At 38.4% G+C, this 22,089-nt stretch overlaps 2 protein-coding genes across 2 annotated transcripts; both read right to left on the bottom strand.

Moving 5' to 3' along the window:
- Positions 1 to 3,569: 3,569 nt before the first annotated feature.
- On the bottom strand, positions 3,570 to 7,736 carry LOC137944755 (catalase isozyme 1). The gene is made up of 8 exons (XM_068790494.1): positions 7,633 to 7,736; positions 7,132 to 7,228; positions 6,074 to 6,351; positions 4,713 to 5,489; positions 4,506 to 4,595; positions 4,215 to 4,282; positions 4,005 to 4,098; positions 3,570 to 3,909 (listed from the first exon to the last, which is right to left on the bottom strand). Exons 1-8 carry the CDS (start codon positions 7,645 to 7,647, stop codon positions 3,850 to 3,852), a joined length of 1,479 nt encoding a protein of 492 aa, XP_068646595.1. The 5' UTR covers positions 7,648 to 7,736; the 3' UTR covers positions 3,570 to 3,849.
- Positions 7,737 to 15,910: 8,174 nt separating this feature from the next.
- Positions 15,911 to 19,197, bottom strand: LOC137944754 (catalase isozyme 2-like). The gene is made up of 8 exons (XM_068790493.1): positions 19,133 to 19,197; positions 18,467 to 18,563; positions 17,907 to 18,184; positions 16,870 to 17,646; positions 16,696 to 16,785; positions 16,533 to 16,600; positions 16,341 to 16,434; positions 15,911 to 16,240 (listed from the first exon to the last, which is right to left on the bottom strand). The coding sequence occupies exons 1-8, from the start codon at positions 19,145 to 19,147 to the stop codon at positions 16,181 to 16,183; spliced, it is 1,479 nt and encodes a 492-aa protein (XP_068646594.1). The 5' UTR covers positions 19,148 to 19,197; the 3' UTR covers positions 15,911 to 16,180.
- Between the last annotated feature and the right edge of the window lie 2,892 nt (positions 19,198 to 22,089).

The raw sequence follows: 22,089 nt of genomic DNA, 5'->3' as shown, positions 1-22,089 counted from the left end.
TTTCAAACCTTGTTTAACAAATTCTCCACCATTGTCACTACGGAGAATTTGTATTGTAGAATGGTACTCAGTGGCTATCATTTTGTGAAATTGTTTGAACAATGAACTAACTTCACTTTTTTATTTCATTAAGCCAATCCAAGTCATCAGGGTGTGATCATCAATAAAGGAAACAAATCACCGTTTATCACTCAGAGAGGCTATATTTGCTGGACCCCATACATCAGAGTGGATAATCATAAAGGGTGTTGGACTCCTATTCATGCTTATTTGAAATGGAACACGGTGGCTTTTAGCCAATTCACATACCTCACACTTAAAATCTGAAACAGATAATCTAGCAAATAGTTTTGGAAACAGTTTCTTTAAATAACCAAAAGATGAGTGACCCAACCTTTTATGTCATAACCAAATCTCATTTTCTGCAGATTTATTTACGAAAAATGCTTGAGCTAACTGATGAGAATTCTCTTGCTTCAGATCAAGGTAATAAAGTTTTCCCCTTCTAGTACCATAACCAATTGTCTTCCGAATTCGAATGTCCTTGAACACACAATGGTTAGGCCAAAAATCAGAATACAATGCAAAGTGTGAGTTATTTGAGCCACTGATAATAAATTATGATTGAGGGTTGGAACAACTAATATAGAATCAAGACTCAGATTTTTAGTGAGGGTGATGGAACGTTCTCCAATAACGTGAGAGGGAGTACCATTTGCTGTAGATATGATATGTTGTTCAGATGGTTTCATAATTTCAACATGATGATTGTCAAAGGTCATATGATCAGTAGCACCAGAATCAATTATCCATTCACTATTTCTACTAAGAGTAGAAATATTAAAAACCATACCGAATGTAGTAGAGGTGGAGAGTTCTGCTACTGCAACGGAAGTATGATTATTTGGTTTAGTGTTCCGTTTGTGAGGCGCTTTAGTAGCATTCCACCATTCTGGATACCCAATAAGTTTATAACATTTTGACTTTGTATGCCCAGTCTCACTATAGTGAGTACAAATACGCTCTGGTTTTGATTCCTTCGACATGATACAAGAAGATCAGTAGATCGGTGATGATCACCCAAAAAATACTGGTCCGGTCCGGTCTACCAAATGGGTTGACCCGAGTTGGGTATCTGTTTTTGGTTCGGTCCGATCTGAAAAGTGGTCCATGTCTCTATTTTTGGTCTGGTTCAAGAAGTTGTTGCGACCCGCCAGAAAAATAAAATGCGGGACCTAAGTTAACGGAAGCGATTTTTATTTTTTTTTGTTTTTCGTACCTTCGTCTTCTTCGTCGACGGTGCGGCTTCTTCTTCACCGACGACGTTCGGGCTGGCGGTATGCTAGAAGGCCGATCGATGGCTCAACTTCAGTCGTCGGCGTCGTCTGGACGGTCCGCCGGAGTGGGGGCAACAACGGAGATAAATCAAGCTCAAGACATTGGTGTGGCTCTTTGTCCTCTGTGTCGGTGACGCTAGTGCCGATCGCTGGAAGGTGGTTCGGCGGCGGTTCGTCGATGGATTTCAGGAGTTCAGGTGGTGGTGGTTTTGTGTTACAACGACGACCAAAGAGAAATGCAAATAGTGTCTTCTTCGTTCACGAAGTAGACCTTCTCTATTTTTTTTTTCGGCGACAGAGTTGCAGCTCTGTTCTTCGGCTACGGGAGAGACTACTGGACAGAGCTTTCGCTCTGTTATTCGGCGACGAGAAGGAGAAGGATTCTCCTGTTTTGATACCAAGTCAAAAATAATACTTCAATTTCAGTCATATTTTCTCATTCACATCATCGACTTAAATAACCATTTTACAAAATATACATGGAAGAATTATGAGTGATTAACGAGATTACACAATCACTGGATTTACAGAATATTTACATGATTTCTCCTTAAGGGAAGAAATCTCAAAGTAAATCTTAACAGAGTGACGATGGTAACAGAGCTAGACTGGCTCTGTTGGTGCCAAATGAGAAGATTTATAATGTGGCAAGGATCAATACTGGCAGCTATGAACAACCCCAGCTAGAGTGGCACCATGGCCCATTGGCCTCATATGTTGGGACTCTTGTTTAGGATCAAACTTAGTTGTTGGGAAACACTTTAACTAGCTGGAGTTTGAGTTTTGAGTGAGAAGTGGAAATAGAAGACAAATCCTTGTTAGAATCAGATAGCTTATGTTGAGGACGTACACCAATCTTTCGACTTCTTACTTTGATGAAAGTAGAGCAAACCACATTTTACCATTTGCATGCGTATCTGGATTTTTGTCTCCATCGAGAGGTTTGTGTTATCTTTGCAGTTCAAACTAAAGTTTTGCTAACAGTTAATATAGTTTATTACTGTTTTCATCTTTTCATTACTTAGTATTGGTGTGGTCCAACAAGGTGATGTTGCAGTGAGTGCCATAGAATCAACATAAGAATTTATTTTTGACTTGTTATCAACTATCAATTGACTCTCGAAGCAATTAAAAATACCAGTTAAAGGCATTTCCTTCTAAAGAGCAATTAAATTGTTTCACCATTAAGTTACCGTAAGTTCCGGTGTTGTTGCAAGTTTTGGTAAAGTGGGTGACATGTTGCTTGGGATTGCAATTTCCATCAAACTGTTAGAGTTTGGGTGGCCCAAAACGCAGTTTTAGGGCTTAGCATATGATTAAGAAACCTCTTGGTTCCATATATTGGTTGAGAGTTTTAGATAACATCTTTATTGACTTTAAAGAGTCCATTCACAAAGTGTTTTCCCTCTAAAAGTTGAAGAACCTATTGATTTGCAATTGGAGCAAAAGAAGTGAGGAGGATCTTTTGGATGGGAAGATTTTGTAATATATATAGGGCTGATCCAATACGAAAAATCATTTGGTGTGAAACATGCAAAATATTATTTCAGCCATCTGATAATGATCAATGGCTATCTCAGCTGTTCGATCAACGGCTATCTCAATCGTTTCACATGTTTCGCACCAAATGATTTTCGTATTGGATCAACCTTGTGTATATGTGTGTGTGTATATATATATCAATAACTCTATTTTGGACATGAGTTTTGCAATTGAGCATTTCTTGCCCGAATATGTTCATCAATTTAATTCATTAATTAATATGACTCTATCACCTGAGCTTCTAAAGTTGTTGTTTGTATCATCATAATTGGGACATAGAGTATCGGAGAAGTTGGTTGTTAAGAACTACCTTCTTTAGGTGAGTGGGGATTTCTTGCATCTTTCCAATATGGATTCCTGCACTGTTTTTCATATTGTTTTCTCATTGTACCTTGACAATGTTGTGGAGCTTAAAGGAAAGGATGAGAGTATGACTTTTGGTTGGTACCTTAAGGCAAGGTTCTTGATCTACAACTATTACATATGTGCTCAACCAAAGATTGACCTCGTTGGCCTTCCAAAGATTAACATATAAAATAAAAATATTTTAAAAAGTTTTAAAATAGAATTTTAATTAAGTTTAATGAGGTTCAAATAAGTGTGAATGGCTATGAAAATAGAATTTTTTTGGCCAAACATGAAATTTTCAGCAGATACACCCCTGTAATCAAATGTTCAATAGGAATGTGTCCAATTCTACCGTTCTTTAACAAAGAAAATAACCAAGCAGGTCTTCAATCATAATAAAACAGCTGCAGTTGCTGTTGCTGAGAGGAAGAAGAGCAAAGAGAAAAGAGAGTGCAGTAGAAAACATATTACCAATATGAGAATATTTTGCATTAAAGTTGCAGTTTATTACATGAAATTATACAGCTCATCACAGCACACAAGTTCATGTCTCCATATGCCATATCTCCCTTCTTTTGGTTGTCGTCTCTGCAACTCAAAATGGCTCCGGATGAGATTTGCTTCACATGTGAGGCTTAACGTTAAGGCGAGATGCCAGCTTCTGACCCAGAGACTTGTCACTCTGCAACAGGGTCAAAAAAGAAACATCCAGATTCGTTAAACCCATACAAGGTAGATAAAATAAACACAAACATGAGTGCCAGAGAGAAAACTCACTTGAGACCAGTATGAGATCCAGATGCTGCGGATTTCATGAGTAACCCTTGGGTCAGACAAGGCCTCAACCCACCTGCGGATAAACCTCTCTTGCCTGAAAATGGTAAAGAAGGTAAACAACATGAAATTTTCAATAGCCAACAATCTCCAACCATTTTCTGTTTCATCCAAGCCATGAGACCTCAATTTGTCAAGCAACCATTTATTTACCTGTCTGGGGCCCAGGAACGGTACCTCTCTCCAGGCTGCTTGAAATTGTTTTCCTTCTCAATCACACACTACATTCATCAACACATGAAGTTAGTTTTGCATTAGAAATTACCAAATGTCAACAGAAGTTTTATCAAGCTCATAAAATAGAAATACAGAGAATTTAGTATAAACTTCTTATTGTGAAGTTTGCTGAAACTAGAAATGGTCATAAATGGATGTTTTGGACCTAAAATAACAGGTGTAATGGCTACATTCTGTATAATGAACAAAAACTTTGCATATGCTCACCCTTTCCCGACTTCCTGTGCAAATTCTGGATGGTATAGGGTATCTCTCAGCATGTCGAGCAGGATCATATCTTGATGGGAAATAGTTCACCTGAAACAGAAAGAAGCAAAACTGTAAATGAATCTACAGCATGGAATCAAGTATTCTGTAAAAAGGATTCACACAAGTGTATTCGAGTAACACCACAAACTATAAAGGACAATTTACCTCCTCATCCCTATGCATGAAGTTCATGAAACCATCATGGTGGTTGTTGTGGTGTGCACATTTTGGTGCATTTGCTGGGAGCATCAAGTAATTTGGCCCAAGCCGGTGCCTTTGGGTATCAGCATAGGAGAAAATCCTAGTCTGGAGCAGTTTATCATCTGAGTAATAAATACCAGGAACAACGATGGCAGGACAGAATGCCAACTGCTCGTTCTCTGCAAAGAAGTTATCAATGTTCTTGTTCAGGACCAATCGACCAACTGGTTGAAGAGGAAGGATGTCCTCAGGCCAGGTTTTTGTAACATCCAGTGGATCAAAATCAAACTGGTCCTCGTGATTTGGATCAATGGTTTGAATGAAAAGCTTCCACTCAGGATAGTTTCCAGCAGCAATTGAGTCATAAAGATCCTTAGTCGCATGGCTGTGATTGTTTCCTCCAACAACCACAGCCTCATCCTCCAACAAACACTTGACTCCACAAGTTGGTCTCCAGTGGAATTTCACATAATAGGCCTTCCCTTCCTTGTTGATGAGCGTGTAGGTGTTGACACCAGATCCATCCATGTGCCTGTAGTCAAGTGGGACACCCACATCATCAAAGAGGAAGCTAAACATATGCAAGCTCTCGGGATGGTGGGAAAAGAAATCTAGGATCCTCCAATTTTCCTGGATGTGGGACTTCGGATTGGGCTTGAGGGCATGGACCATGTCAGGGAACTTCATTCCATCACGGATAAAAAAGACAGGGAAGTTGTTCCCAACAAGGTCAAAGTTTCCCTGAACAAACGAAGAAAGGTAATAGTCAATCATATATGCAATTTCAAGGCAGGAAGTGTTCCTGTAAGGAATTTAGTATATCCTTTTCCTCAAATAGCCAAAAATAAAGGGAAATGCTGAGAGAAAAAATGCACAGGCAATGCAAAGAAAATTTGATTGGTAAGACAAACAAGAAGAAAAACATTCTCACATCATAAGGAAGACAACCAAGAAATCAGTCAACAGGTAATCACCAAGAGAAGAGTTGCAGCAGATGAATGAGGACCACTTATACGTTGCCATCTCTTATGATGATGTTTTTTTAGAAAATCTTGTATGGTTATGATTCATAACTCTTCACATGATGAACAATCTGATAGCCAAATTATTGTCACTTCAGTCTGTAGCTTTTATCTACTGAACAACACCCAAAAAAATTTAAATCTCTAGATTTGATTGAAATGATTGATAAGTGTTCAGATTCCTGCATAACTGTTCAAGACCTAGTATATATTGTACAAGGGAATCAAACAGAAATATCTATCAGGTTATTTAACTTACAATTATGATAATAATAATGGAACACATCTCTTCAAAGTCAATACCTCTCTTGTGTAGAATTTTACAGCAAAACCACGAGGGTCTCTCAGGGTCTCAGGGCTACCACGCTCATGGATAACAGTGGAAAAGCGAACAATCACTGGGGTTTGAACACCTGGGGCCCGCAAGAAATCAGCACAAGTGAGGTGGGAGATATCATGGGTGACTTCAAAGAAACCCTTTGCACTGGCTCCCCTGGCATGAACAACACGCTCTGGAATGCGCTCCCTGTCAAAGTTGGCAAGTTTCTCCACTACATGGTAGTCCTCAAGGAGGATTGGCCCTGACCAATAAGAAATTGAAGCATTGAAAATATTTTAACCTTTTATTTCTTAAAAGATAGTGAGGAATAGAAGATTTAAGAACTCAGGAGTACCAATCAATATCGAAATCAAAATATTGTTGATTAAGAACCAATCCAGTTTGAAGAAATTCTAGAGGCTTTAGCAACAACCAAATATTTAATAAATATAACTTTTGTTCTCTTGAATTAAATATAACTTTTGGTCTATTGAGCACTTTCACATTAAAAAACCTTAACATTGGCCGGACATTAAAACCAGAAAAAAGCATGATGCATGTTTGGAAAAATATCAGTGTGCAAAACAAATCTAACCCCATTACCCTGTTTGTAGCAGGAGGATAAAAAATCTATTAGATTAGTGTAATTAGCGGCTGCCCTAAGTAAGGAGCATCAGTAAGGCCTACCGCATCAAATAGCATGGCCTAGCGTTCCTGTTGGATCATTACTGACGAATCTAAATACTAACTGCAAAGAAGCCGATGATAACAATTGATGTCCACTCTATACAATCTGTCATGACCATTCAACAGTGGGAATAAAGACAAAAACTGGATGAACACTTAAACTATGACATCAACAACAAAACCTCGTCAGGAATAAAACATAAAAACAACAAGAGTAATCAAAGTTATTACTCTTAACCTAATACTTAAGAATTAGATCCCAGCACAAAATTAACCCCCAAACAGAGCAAGCAAATCAATAACAGAAACAGTCAACGCTGGCATCTTTCAAATACTATAGAAATGGCAACCGTACCTCTTGATCCAACAGTTAGAGAAGAGTTGTTGTTCCAAACAGGCGCACCAGAGTTTGTGGTGAAGAAAGGAGAATTGACAGCGCTTGAAGGGCGGTACTGCATCAAGTTTCAAGAATTCTTAGCTCAGGTTCCATAAAATTAAAGAAAGACAAAAAGCATAATGAAATAAAAGTCCTACAGGAATATAACAACGCAAGAAATGCAAAAAAAAAAAAAACAAAAAAGAGAACAAGAAAAAGAAAAAAGCAAGCCTACCCTAACCAAAATGTTAATAAACAACAAAATATTCAAAGATCCCATGAGGGAATTGGTAAGATCAACCCATGCCGGCTTAAAAAAACACGGAACAAATACTGTTTCATTGAAATCAGAGATGAAACACTTACACAAATCAATCAACTACACAAGAAAAAATATTGTTCCAGCCGATGAGTGACCAAAAAGAAACATCCAGTACAGAAATCACTCAGATAAACGGACTAAACCAAGAAACGCCATACCTTGTAAGGATCCATGGGCAGAGGGAGGGTAACGAGAGGATACGAAGGAGGAAGAGATGATATGTTTGTATGGAGTCTCGACGAGCTCGTGTACGCCACTGAAAGGATTTATAAATACTCGGACGCGCTTCAGCTATTAAATCCATTAAATCGAAATTTGTATCTTACGATTCTTACCAGGACTGCAATTTATCGGGATTTTATCGGTCCATAATTTCTCTCCTATGTTTTTCTTTGAAAAAAGTGGTGGTTGAACGGAAAATTCTACATTTGTGGCTACTTTGGGTTTTTTTTTTTATCTCAAATATAAGAATGTAAAGTTACAAATAGCAAGGTAACGAGGAAGGGGAGTGACAATGCGGACAAACGAAGGGAAAAAGAAATTCGAAAGACGAAGGGGAGTGACAATGCCGACAAACGAAGAGAAAAAGAAATTCGACACATGGTAGATAAAGAAGATTGATAGACTCTCATACATGTCTTCGAAGATAAAATAGGATCACACAATCAATCAATAGAGCACTATAAATTATTTTTATTATTTAGAATTTAATTAATAATTAAATTAATCTTTGTGTAAAAATTAAAGGTTTAATTTTATATTTTTGCATTATAATTATATTTTTAAAATTAACATTAAAATTAAAATTAAAATTAAAATTAAAATTAAAATTAAACCTTTGAATATTGAATATTCAATTTCTCGTGATAAAACCCCGAAAAATTGAGGCTAATCCCGATAATTATTCCCTTTTGAATATTTTAATTATTTAAAATATTTATTGTGAAGGAGAAAATCGGGAGAACGTCATTCATGGATGGCTTCCTTATCTCCTTTTCTATAACTTCTCCGGTTCTCCGCCACAGCTACTGGCGACAGACGAAGCCAACGTGGCCGCACCTGCATTGCGCCACGTACGCATAAAAGCGCTTTGAAATGTGTGCTGGATTGGGGCTCTTTGTTGGCTTCTATAGGGGCGTGTGGTGGGATTTGTAATGGGCCAAGTCTGAAAAAGGCCCTATGAAACCTAAGCCACATGCCACCTTTCCTCACTCTAAAAAAATCTATAAATTTGATTAAATTAATTGGAGAAAAATCTTTTGTCTCTTCAAAATTTCTAAGGGTGTAGAAAACTTAATATTTTTTTCCTCTAAAAATTAGGAAAAAGGGTGAAAGATTCTGGTATTTCTCTACAATAGATTGAAAGTCCTATGATGGAAGAAGTATCTATGAATGGAACATAGATAGTTTATCTGAATATTAATTATATGATAGTAGTGAAAAGTTGGGTCCAAGGCTTATACCAAAATGACTAGCCAACTTAAGAAATATTTTTCCTTACTAATAAACTCAAGATTTTTATACTCACTAATCCATGTGAGACTATTCCTTAACACTCCCCCTCACGTGTATGCCCTTTTTTGTAGCTTTTACAAGAGAATAATTTTAGATGTAAACCCTCTTTTGTGACTCTACAAGTGGATAATTTTTAGGTGTAAGCCCTCTTTTGTGACTCTACAAGTGGATAGTTTAGTTGTAGGCCCACATATGAGTACCTGCTCTGATATCATGTTGAATTTATGATCCCTTTTCTAATAACCCGAGCAAGGGAAGAGAGAAAGAAAAAAAAGAAAAAGGGAAGAAGACTCCTGGGTAGAGAGAAATGGAGAAGAGAAACCGAGATGTGAGTCAAATAATGAGAGAGAGAGAGAGAGAGAGAGAGATTTACTCAAGAAAGAATTGTAGAACTTGATTAATTTTGAGTTACAACACCTCTATTTATAGTAGAAGAAGTGATAGAGTCCTTATACAATTAAACTTTAAGTCTCCTAATTATATTTCAACTCTAACTCTCTAAGATTAGTCTATCATGAAAAGATAACACAATCTACTAGAGGTTTAATATAACTTGAACTCTAACTCTTCTTTAATCACGTGGACATAAGAGAGGAGGCTAGCTCGTGGTCTTATCTTTATGGGTCCCACATGATCTTCTAGCTCATGTTGATAAGGTTACCAACTCGTGGTATCTTTATGGGTCCCACTTGATCTTCAAATCTTCTAACTTATTCCAACTTGTACTTTTTATCTCCTAACTCATACCAGCTTGGGTAAGGACTCTTCTTGGCATCCCACGTCCTCATGGTGGGTCCCACCAACTCGTGCAACCATGGTGGGTCCCACATTATAACACTCCCCCTCAAGTTGGGGGTGAGAAAACATTGTAGATGCCCAACTTGCTGTAGATGGTAGACATAATCTTGTGATTGACCGGCTTGGTGAGAATATTTGCAACTTGACTTTGTGATGATATATACATTAGAGATAAAAGGTCTGTTTGGAACTTTTCTCATATAAAGTGGCAGTCCACTTCAATATGCTTTGTTCATTCATGAAAGACTGATTCGATGTAACGTGTATTGTTGTTTGATTATCACAATATAGATCTGTCAGAGTTTTTTTTTGTAGAATCCCAATTCAGTGAGAAGAGATCTGATCCATAGAAGTTCACTAACAGTGTGTGTCATGGCTCTATATTTTGCTTCTACACTAGACCGTGCAACTACATTTTGCTTCTTGTTTCTCTATGTAACAAAACTCCCTCCAACCATCATACAAAATCCTGAAGTAGATTTCCTGTCATCCGGGGATCCGACCCAGTCTGCATATGAGAATCCTTCGATGTTGAAGTGGCCATGATTTTTATAGAGAAACCCTCTTCCTAGAGCTCCTTTAAGATATCGTAATATCCTTTCTATTGCTTGCCAATGACTAAGTTGTGGTTTGTGCATATATTGACTCACCACACTTATTGCATATGATATATCTGGCCTTGTTACGTACAGGTCAATAAGTCTTCCCACTAGTCTTTGATATTTTCCGATATCTACATCTTCTCCAGTATCTGCACATAATTTTGTACTTGAGTCCATAGGAGTTTTTGTTGGTTTGTATCCCATCATTCTTGTCTCCTCCAGTAGATCAAAAGCATACTTCCTTTGGGATAGCACAATCCTATGTCTGGATTGTAATACAATAGCCAAAAAATATTTGAGTAGTCCAAGATCCTTTGTCTTGAATTCAACACATATTTTTCTTTTGTTTCTTGGATGCCCTCAGAATCACTACTAATTAAAATGATATCATCAACATATACTGCTAGAATTACCTTGCCTCTAGGTGTGTTTTTAACAAATACTGAGTGATCTTCAGAGCATCTGTAAAATCCAGTCCATATGAGGGTTTGACTATAATTTTCAAACCAAGCATGAAGGGATTGCTTTAGACCATACAAAGATTTTTTTAGTCAACATATGGACTCCCCCTCAACCACATACCTAGGTGGTTGATGTATATAAATTTCTTCTTGAATATCCCTATTCAGAAAAATATTTTTCACATCAAGTTGATATGTCTGCCATGAAGAATTAGCCGCCAAAGATAATAACACTGAGTTCATTTTTACCACTGGAGAGAAGGTTTCTTCATAATCAATACCATAACACTGAGTATAACCTTTAGCAACAAGTCAACCCTTCAGTCGTGCAATTGACCCATCTAGATTATGTTTAACAGTAAAAACCCATTTGCAAATAACGGGTTTCTTATCTGACGAAAGAGGAACCGGTGACCATGTCTGATTTTCATGAAGTGCCTTTATTTTTTCATCCATTCCTGCCTTCCACCCTGAATGTTGTGGAGCCTCCTGATAGGATTGTGGAACATATATAGAGGAAATAGAAGAAAAAAATTGACAACATAAAGGTGATAGGAGATAACGAGACACAAAATTTGAAATGGGATGAGAAGTAGAAGGTCTAGTGCATGATCTAGGTTATTTTTTTATAGCAATAGGACGAGTATTATATTGAGGGCCAAAAACAACTGGAGAGGATAGACTTACCTCGATGGGATCTGTCAACTTGACAGTTGTGGTGTCAGCCAATTGCTCTAGTGTTGAATAATTTTTGTATCATGGGGCACAATCGGTCTAGGAGAACCTGGTACTAAAGACAGACCAGGAGGAGCACTGTTAGAATAGAATGATGAGTCTTCAAAAAATGTTACATCCCTTGACACAAGTAAACGTTGAAGAGTGAGACTATAACAAACATAACACTTTTGTGTGTGAGAGTATCCCAAGAAGATACACTTGATAGATTTAGAATTAAGTTTGTTGTTTGAAGAATGAATTATGAATAAAACATTGACATCCGAAGACTCTCAAAGGTAGTGAAAACGGATCATCATTTGGTAATAATATAGAGTAAAGAGATTTATTATCAAGAACGGAAGATGGTAGACAATTTAAAAGAAAACATACAATAAAGACTGCATGAGGCCAATAAAAGTATGAAACTTTTATGGCATATAATAAACCTCGAGCTACCTCAAGAATATGACAATTTTTTTGTTTGGCTACACCATTTTGTTAAGGAGTGAAGGCACATGATGTTTGATGGATAATGCCATTTTTTTGACAAAAGGAGTCAAGGTCTTTGGAAATGTATTCTTTGGATTTATCAGACCGGAGTATTTTTATTTTCTGACCAAACTGAGTATTTTTATTTTCTGATCACTCTTTAAATAGAAACAACCAAGTGGTGCGAGTGAAATCATTAATAAATATAATAAAATATTTAGCTTGAGAAATATTTGAGACACTTAAGGGTCCCTAGACATCAGTATGAATTAATGAAAATGGAGTAACACTTTTGACTTTTGGACGAGGAAAATATGTACTCCTTTGATGTTTACTAATTTGACATATTTCACAATTAAATTTTGACCTAACTTTTAGAGTAGGAAATATATAATGAAGAGATTGCGCAAATGGATATCCCAACCGGTTGTGCCACAACCTTGTCTCATTTTCACTGGTGGAAACTGCATTTATTTATGGCATATCCAGGTAGTAAAATCCCCCTTGTTCATGGCCTCCACTAATCACCTACTTCATTATAAGATCCTGAAATACAGACGGAGTGGGTGAGAAGGTAATAGAGCAATTAAAATATTTGTCAGCTGACTAACAGATAACAGATTCAAAGGAAAGGGAGGAACAAATAGAATATCAATGAGCGGAAGTGATGGTGTAATGGAAGTGGGTCCTTGCACTTAGACTTCGGTTTGAGAACCGTTAGGTATGGTAACAAACTTGTGTGAAAGATACGGAGATAAAAAATGTAATAAATTTTTGTTACCTGTAAGATGCTCGGAGGCTCCTAAGTCAATTATCCAGGATGAAGATGAGGTAGATAGCATACCTAAAGCAATGGTGGCAGCGGTAGTTGCTGAGGAACTAGGAGTAGAACCCATCATTGTCTTCATTTTCTGAAACATCTCATACTCTTCATCAGTCAAATTTTTCTTTTCGTGGATTTTGTGGGCTGGTCCTCTTTTGTATCGCTCACAAAGGCTTGATTAGCCTTTGTCAAGTCTGATTTGTCATTGGTTTTATAACATATTTATCTATGGTGACCATATTGTCCACAATAACTGCATTCCTTGAAATAGCATGTATCTACAGTGTGGCCATATTTCTTACAAGGAGTACATTCTTTCCCACTTGCTCTAGCGAAGCCATTCCTTCCACCTCTTCCTCGTCCTCCTCTATAACCTCTGCCTCGGCCTCGATCGCGGTCAGATGATGTTCCCCTATGTTCTAAATACATAGCAGATGAGACTTCAGTAGTAGAGGAAGAAGTGTCCGAAATACAGAGTAGTATTGCACATACATCATCAAACATGGGGACAGTAGAAGCACTCAGAAGTTGACTCTTGGCAATTTCAAGATGTGGTTTAATATTTGCAAGGCAAATGGCAGTAATTAATGCTTCTTTCTGCTTGTCTTGGATAGAAATATTTGTGGTTGAAGGTTGAGCTAATTTCCATTCTTGAAGAAAACCTCTAAAGCGGGCCAAGTACTCATGGTTGTTGTCTCCTTGTTTAGTGTTCAACATCCTCTAGAGAATATCATATGGTCTATGTAGATTGTTTGGACTAGAGTACAACTTAGCACATGTCTCGAAAATTTGTTTAGCAGTGTCAAGATGAATAACATTTTTGGAGACATATTATTCCATGTTGTTAATTAGCCAACTAATCACCAAGGTATCATTTTTCAACCATTTGTTATAAAAAAATACCTTCTTCATCAATAGGTGCTCCACGGTTGGTGAGGTGACAAAGTAGGTCCTTTGTTATAAGAAACCTTCTAACCGATGTGGACCAACTCATAAAATTTGATACCCCTCGTAAGGGTATAGTGGTGATTATGAGTATATCCCCTTTGTTACTTATATTTTCTTCAGCTATAATAGGCACTTCAACAAAAACAAATCTCCAATAAATTCTAATAAAAAACCAAGTAGTAATCTTCAAACAACTCAGTGCATGAAGAACTATAGCATTGATGCTAAATAATCATTATTCTGATTTTTTTTTTCGAATAACCACTCATAAGAAACTCAATATCAATCTTCTATATCAAGGGACTCTTGTTCCCACAAATTGTTTCCCAACAATCTTATCATGAATTGGTCTCAATTAGATAAAATTCCAAACCAACAAAACTACTTTGATAACTTCTTCTAGATCGAGAGACATTCATATCCATAATCTCATAAGATGAAAAACATTCACATAATCATCTTTAACTCATCTTCTAAATTTGGAAACCAGTAACATAAAGTAATAAAAAAAAATAATGAAGAAACTTATCTCACACCTTTTTATCTTCCTTCACAAGGAGCCTTCTATGAGAGGTGTTGATCATATCTTCTCAGAGCATTCATTTTGAAGTGTGGATCTTAAATTTAATGCTCTGATACCATGAAAAGTTGGGTCCAAAGCCCATCCCAAAATGACTAACCAACTTAGGAAACCTCTTTCCCTACTAATAAACTCAAAATCTTTGTACTCACTAATCCATGTGAAACTATTCTTTAATTTTGTTGGTAAGAAACTTAGCCAATTTTGTTGGTATAAAGACGTCTTTATTACCAAAGTTATGCAACGAAATGATGCCAATAATGAATATTGGAAATCAAAATTTATTGATCGGTTACCTCTCATGTTTGTTGCTAAAGTTAGACAAACTTCGATTAATACAATTGGGGGTACCATTGATTATAATCTCTACACATATGGCCAGTTAATTAGTAGCATAATTAAGCAAGGGCTCTCTTTGTAATGAGTTAAAGCTCCAGGCTCAACTTAGAAACCAATATTTGTTTAGTATTCTTGTTTAGATTCAAGTTAATTTAGAATGTGTTAAAATCTTCATTTGTTGACCAAAAGGTTCTCTACAATAGATTGATATAGCCACACATTCATTCAATTAGATACAAAGAATACTTTCTATGCACTAATATAACTTTTAATCCTATTAGAGTAATTTTAGTCATTTATTCTTATGCCTCTATTGGAAGACATCTCAAATGGGCGTTCAGGTAAATACATTCCCTACGTCAAAGAGATGGCAAAGGTGTAAATTAGTGTTCTTCTCATAAGGTTGGCCCAAAAGTGTTTTTTAGAGAAAATAATGTATGTCTTTTTCTTTTAAGAGCTTATAGTACTAAGGACAGTGTAGTCATTGTAAACTTCATTCATCAACTATAAATAGAGACTCAAGACAAGGGGTAGATCATTAAGCATATAAATATATAATGGTATATTATGTCAAATCTAATGTGAACAAAACTTTGAGAGAGTTGTAGAAGCAACAAACTTACCTGTTACAAATCTCTGACCACGGTCGTGTCCCAGATCCACACGCCCTTCCAAGATTGAAGTCCCCCTCGCTTAAGATGCACCCAAACAGATTAAATCTTCACCCCATTATGATATGCATGTAAGATACGAATTTCAACAGAATGCAAGAGCGAAGGATGAAAGATGCTTACCTCTAGCAATAACGATTAAATTCCAGAAGAAGAATGTCTCGTCTATTCAGAAGTTTCTCGTTGGAGAAGTCACAAACTGCCTCTCTTAGACCTGATTTGAATTCTTAAATTCATCTTTTCCAAATAACTCTTCACCACATTGCTCTATTTTTCACATTTGCAGTGTTTTAATCGAGGAGGCCAGGTTAAACTTTTAATCTATTATTTTTTTATTGTGATCTATTATCATATATTTTTTACATATGTCAATCACGTATTTGTTGTTGCAATTTTGCTCGTTTATATTGTTTCAATTGATTTGTACCCCTTGGTTAAGAACCTATCATGGTAGTAAGATTGAGGTAACGGCCAAAAAGTAGAGCCGTTCATCTAGTGGCCCAATCTCTTACCATCTGACGGTGGGATTACAAGAACCGAAATAAGAAAATGAGATCTTATAACAGCTAATTAAGACGACACGTGTCATCCACTTGGCACTTATTTACCGCAACAGTTGTGCAAGGTACATGATTATGTAACAAGCGTAAACAAGTAAAACTGCATGATCCGTGTAGGGGTCGTCCTGGACATCCGTCGAACACGAGTATCTCATCTCCCACACGTGTACTTCATTCACATGGGAGTAGGCACCTGTGGGTATTCACATGCTGGGCTTCACGCTGAGGCGAGACGCGATCCTTTGGCCCAGAGTTTTGTCACACTGCTCTCACCCATTACAACAAAAACCCCTAATCAGTTTTAATCATATGGGCTTAAAACAAAATGGCCCAAATATGTCTTTTTTGAAACGAGTTTTTTACCTGAGTCCAATATGAGATCCATATAGTTCGGAGCTCGTGGGTGAGCCGTGGGTCAGACAGCCCATCGATAATTCGGGTGATGAATCGTTCTTGCCTGCAAAATCCAGAGGGAAAGATCAGTCGTTGACAGTCATCACGGGTCTCCTCCGAAATCTTAAATTCATAAAATATTCTTGGAGCAAAGAAATTTACCGATCCGGCGAAAATGATCGGTAACGATCTCCGGCCTGTTTGAAATTGTTCTCCTTGCCGATGATTGCCTGTAATTTAGAGGAAGACGAGAAAATTAAGAACATAAATGGCGGTTTGAATCCAAAACTGAAAATCTTCTTTACAAGTAAACGTTCAGACTCACCTTTGTTCGTCTGCCCGTCAAAACCTTGTCCGGTATCGGGAACTTCTCTGCATGTCGCACTGGATCATACCTTGAAGGGAAGTAATCCACCTGAAAAATGTCAATTTTAAGCACAATCTCCTCATCTTATCGATTTCAAACAGAGAGAAACAAAAATATAAAAAAAATTCTCACCTCCTCTTCCCTGTGCATGAAATTCATGGGGCCGTCGTAATGATTATTATGGTAGGAACACTTGGGTGCATTCACCGGAAGCATCAGGTAGTTTGGCCCCAGACGGTGCCTCTGCGTGTCGTTGTAGGCGAAAATCCTACACTGAAGCATCTTGTCGTCCGAGTAATAGATCCCCGGAACAACCAGAGAAGGCGCAAAGGCAAGCTGTTCATTCTCAGCAAAGAAATTATCGATGTTCCTATTCAACACCATCCTCCCCACCGGCTGGAGCGGGAAGATGTCCTCCGGCCAGATCTTCGTCACGTCCAACGGATCGAAGTCGAATTTATCTTCATCCGCAGGATCCATGGTTTGGATGTAGAGTTTCCACTCTGGGTTGTTTCCTTGCGCGATGGAATCGTAGAGATCCTTGGTGGCGTGGCTGTGGTTCTTCCCTCCTACGATCACTGCTTCTTCGTCCGTCAAACACTTGATTCCGCAAGTGGGTTTCCAGTGGAACTTGACGTAGGTGACCTTGCCGGCCTTGTTGATGAGAGTGTAGGTGTGGACGCCGAAGCCTTCCATGTGCCGGTAGTTCAAGGGGATGCCGACGTCGTCGTAGAACCAGGCGAAGGTGTGCAGGCTCTCGGGGTGGTAGGAGCAGAAGTCGAGGATTCGCCAGTTCTCTTGGATGTGGGACTTAGGGTTGGGTTTGAAGGCGTGAATCACGTCAGGGAACTTCATCCCGTCCCGGATGAAGAAGACCGGAAAGTTGTTTCCAACGAGATCCCAGTTGCCCTGAACACGAACAACAGTGATCAGCTTACTGTAAAATTTCTGATCCAGACAAACTTACCCATTTTCTGTATTCTGGATTACAGCCAATTAAAGATGTTGAAATTGGAAAGACGAAAAAGTTGACTTGATGTGTTTTGCTATTCTAACCTTTTCTGGCCTATAATAAGAGAAGAATTGAATCTGGTCTCCTATTGTCATGCCTGTGTTCCCCAATTCAAAATGATGCAGACAGATCACAGAAGAAATCGCAAGTAATTTACCTCTCTAGTGTAGAACTTGATGGCAAACCCGCGAGGATCCCTGATGGTCTCCGGGCTGCCCCTCTCATGGATGACGGTGGAGAAGCGGGTGATGAGCGGCGTCTGAACGCCGGGAGCCCTGAATAAATCAGCGCAGGTAAGGTGAGTAATGTCATGGGTGACCTCAAAGAAGCCCTTGGCACTCGCTCCCCTTGCATGGACAACTCGCTCCGGGATCCGCTCCCTATGGAACGCTGCAATCTTTTCCACCAAATGGTAATCCTCCAGCAGAATCGGACCTGTGATTTCGTAAGCTCAGAATCTTTAGAAACCCAAAACTGAATCAGTATTCTTGAAATTAATAACTCGTTTTTTATTAGGTTCTAGCTCGATCAAATCTAAAGGTGTAGAACTGGGTCAACTGGGTTCAGTTTCCAGTCAAGAAAAGGCTGCTTTCGGTCAGAAAAACCTCTGCTACCAAAAATCCAACTACGGAAACGAACAGAGGTGGTGGGACAGTTTCAGATACGAAGTTATCTTAGCCATAATATATAAAATTCTCTGTGCTTTCGTGGCTGTACCTCGGGTTCCGACTGTAAGTGCTGAATTATTGTTCCAGACGGGCAGGCCAGAGTTGGTGGTGCAGAAGGATGTGTTGTAATTGCTTGAAGGGCGGTACTGCACATCCAACAACAAGGAAGAAAAGTTGATTCAGAAAAGTTCACGGCTGAAATGTCACTGAAAAAGTAAAATATGAGCAGGAGATGAACTTCTCAGAGGAGAGATCGACCGAATGAAGAAGATCTGATGAAAACAGGGATAAGATCATAAACTAGATCAACTCTCAGGCAACTAAAAAACCCTCAAAGAGAAAGATCACAAGATGAGAAAAAGTTGGAAAGCTCTAGGGTAGCAGGCAGTTCCTGTCATTCACTCTGCTACAGTCATGAAAACTGGAACATGAAACTCTCTTTGTGGGAGAAATGCAAAGAGGATCATGGTCCTAAACTGAACTCCATTTTGAACTTTCACGTGGTGGATCAAACTTCAGATCGCGCGATCCACTCACGGATCAACAAAAATATGTCATTTGAAACGAAAATAAAGACACTGTAAATGAAGGATGACCTTGAAACGGGGAGGAAGAAACTGTACGTAAAACCCAACTCAAAAAACCATTGAAGCAAATGATCTGAAACATCTGAGAAGAAAGAAGCAGCAGCATAAAAAAACGAAGTAAGCTAAACCTTGTAGGGATCCATGGCCAAGATAGATTATAAACTTGGAGAAGCCACCTACGTTTTGATCTTCTTCTCGTGATCTAACCAAGTGTATTTATACTGTTCGGACTCCAGTCTTTTATCAAATTTGCTTGGATAAAAATCTCGTCATCGTCCCTAACTCGGTGAGCTGCATCTCTTGATGATTCTGTGGTGATGAAACATGGGCCCCCTGTTCCCATCACATGGTGATATTTTCTTCTAGAGCGTGGGGCTGACACAGGTACTGCCCACTTGTTCTTACCATTCTTTCAAGTTTTACTAAATTACCCGTTTCTTAATAAATATTAACAAAAATAACTAATTTCTAAATTTAATATAAAAAATACCCATATTTGATAGACATGTACACATGCTTGATGTTGTGGTGATGTGGGCAGGTGATCATCCAATAAAGAATAGAAGGGAAGTCGAGCCCTATCCATCTGCATGACTTTAAGCTTTGGCTTTTTTTATCTATTCGATAAGGATGGATAGAAATAGGAACGTGCCCCCCATTTGCTGTAATGGAAGAAGAGTGAGAAGAGTAGTCGACAAGGGCGAGTGGAGGTGGGACACAGCCATTATTGGGGGGTTGAGACACAGCTGATGTCTTCCTCTCTTCACACTGTAGGGACGAGGGACCTCTTTCTTGTCCATATGTTTCGTCTAATTAACGTATATATACCTTCTTCTTTTTTTTAATCTTTAAAATGAACCATTTACGGTGCCCTATTTGTATCTCATCTGCTTTGTTTAATTTTAACGTTTTGGATTAGCATAGTTATACTAGTCAAATTGCTACTATGTCCGGTTTGCAAGTGGCTCAAGCTTAGCTCGGTTCTGACTTGGTTCGATTCAATTTATCTGGATCTCGAACCGAGTTTGAGATCCAAATAAGGTTCGTTTGAGTTGACAAGCCGAGTTTGACGAAACCATGGTTCGGTTCGAAAGCTCGCGAGCTATTTCGTTAACTTAACGAGGGCCTAGGAGCGGGAGTCGTCTTCAACTCTTCGAGTTCGACTTCGATTTCTTCCTCCCCTCGTTTGCCGTCACCGATTCTTATCAATGCCGAGCCCCTCCCGTCCGCTGCTGTGGCCGACTCCATCGCCGTCGACAGCTGCCCGCCGGCCACCTTTGTTGCAGACTCCCTTACCCCTTTGTCGTCTCGGTAGCAGTTACCTTCGCCGTTGCTTTCGTTGTCGCCGTCAGCCCCGACGACAACTCCTCATCGACACCGCTAGACCCCCCTGTCCCCTACGCGTGCAAAGACATCGTGTGATTTTGCACGTGAAAAAAAAACTGTTTCTTGAACTCTGGCTGTCTCTTCCTCATGGTTCTTAAAGAGACTCAAATTATTTGAGGTACTCTCTTAATGCTAACTCCACTCAAGTTCTTCAAAAGAACAGATTGGTAACATTTTAGAACTGATGTTGTATGAATCCATGCTCCGAAGAAAAAACGAAAATGGGCATAAAATTAAATCATCCAAAACCATTTTTCTTAAACTTTTTATCTATCTTGATGATCTGGTTTTACAGTCCTTCATTCAGAACAATCTGATTGAGTACAAATACATAAAACTAGTGTTCCTTTTCAAATGAATGTTTTTATGTTTGATTATTGAATAAAGTTTATGCATAATGTATAGATATTTTTATGCAGGGTTAATATGTAGAGGTTATGTCTAATTTTAAATAGAGGTTATGCCCAAATTTATGTAAAATATATGTATAATTTCATATAGAATTTATTTGACTTGTATTTTATGCAAAGTTTTAAATATAGGTTGGAGTTCGAGCTCGGTTAAAATTATTAGGTTCGAGTTCGATTACAATTTTAGGCTCGATTTGAGTTCGAGTTTGAAGTATTTAAATCAAGTTCAGCTCAAATATAGGCAGGTTCGGCCTCGGTTCGTTTCGATGCCACCCCTACTAGTATATAAGGGTGGGCACGGGTCATGTCAGGGACGGGTTTCCTAAAACCCGATCTCTGAACTAGATCCCCTTCCCTGAAAAATAAAAAACCCGAATGGGTTAGGGAAACCAACAGCAACCCACTTGTTTTTTTTTTCCAGAAAATTCTCTCTCCCGTAGAAAAGTCAATCCGAAGAAGAATCCAATCAAGAGCAAATTCCATGGTTTCAATAGTATTTAGTTGGGATGTTTACAAGGGCTACGAAGATAGAAATCTTATCCCAATTCCTTGTAGAGAAAGTAGATTTGCCACAACAAGATCAAAAGAGATAAGGCAGCAGCGTTGGGGTGGAATGAAGGACCATTAGATGATTAAAACATTTCACCAAAATATGAAAGGACCGTGGTCCATGCACGTACTTGTGCCATTTATGCGAGCATTTTTAGCTCTTATCCATGATTAGCATTTTTAGCCCAAACACCATTGATAGAATTTACCATCTCTTACTTTGATTCTCTCTGTACTTGCTTGAACTATCCTTCCGAAAATTTGTTCTTTTCAGCAAATTCTCTCTCAAAATTCAAAACGAACAAGAGAAGAGTCCAGCAGAAAAATCAAAGAGAAGAAGATATTGCATCTCCTGTCCCATCAACTGCACACTTTCGCCCAGATTTTTACAGAACTCTCGATAGTGTTTCAATTGGATGCTTACAGCGGTCAAGTAGATGAAAATCTTATCGCAATTCATTGCAGATCAGAACGTATATTTGCTAACAGAAGATCAAAAGAGATACGGCAACAGCCGTTAGAGTGGAAATTGAAGACCAGTGGGAGAAAAACACATTAGATGATTAGAAACATAACGCCAAAACATGGAAGGAGGTTGGTCCATCCACGTGCTCGAGACTTCTGATGAAAATCTTTAATCTTCTTTCTGAAATTTTCCTCTTCGATGCCACAATGTCTCAGAGGGTTCCATCAAGTGGTAAATTTCCAAATCTTCCGTCTTCGTTATCGCAGCGTGTGCT

Source organism: Aristolochia californica, unplaced genomic scaffold (genome assembly GCF_029961685.1).
Source record: "Aristolochia californica isolate CCGP_79_NKW_82.1479 unplaced genomic scaffold, dmAriCali1.0.hap1 SCAF_11, whole genome shotgun sequence".
Classification (NCBI taxonomy): domain Eukaryota; kingdom Viridiplantae; phylum Streptophyta; class Magnoliopsida; order Piperales; family Aristolochiaceae; genus Aristolochia; species Aristolochia californica.
Note: the sequence above shows the minus strand (reverse complement) of the source record. Positions and strands in the feature narration are given on the sequence as shown.

What these genes read in the sequence shown, in the direction of transcription:
- LOC137944755 (XM_068790494.1), bottom strand. An exon ending in TCTAACTGTTGGATCAAGAG is followed by an intron (nt 6,352 to 7,131) that starts GTACGGTTGCCA and finishes CTTATTGGTCAG; the next exon opens with GGCCAATCCTCCTTGAGGAC. An exon ending in GGATCTCATACTGGTCTCAA is followed by an intron (nt 3,910 to 4,004) that starts GTGAGTTTTCTC and finishes ACCCTGTTGCAG; the next exon opens with AGTGACAAGTCTCTGGGTCA.
- LOC137944754 (XM_068790493.1), bottom strand. An exon ending in TCAAGTTCTACACTAGAGAG is followed by an intron (nt 17,647 to 17,906) that starts GTAAATTACTTG and finishes GTTCGTGTTCAG; the next exon opens with GGCAACTGGGATCTCGTTGG. An exon ending in TCATGCACAGGGAAGAGGAG is followed by an intron (nt 16,786 to 16,869) that starts GTGAGAATTTTT and finishes GACATTTTTCAG; the next exon opens with GTGGATTACTTCCCTTCAAG.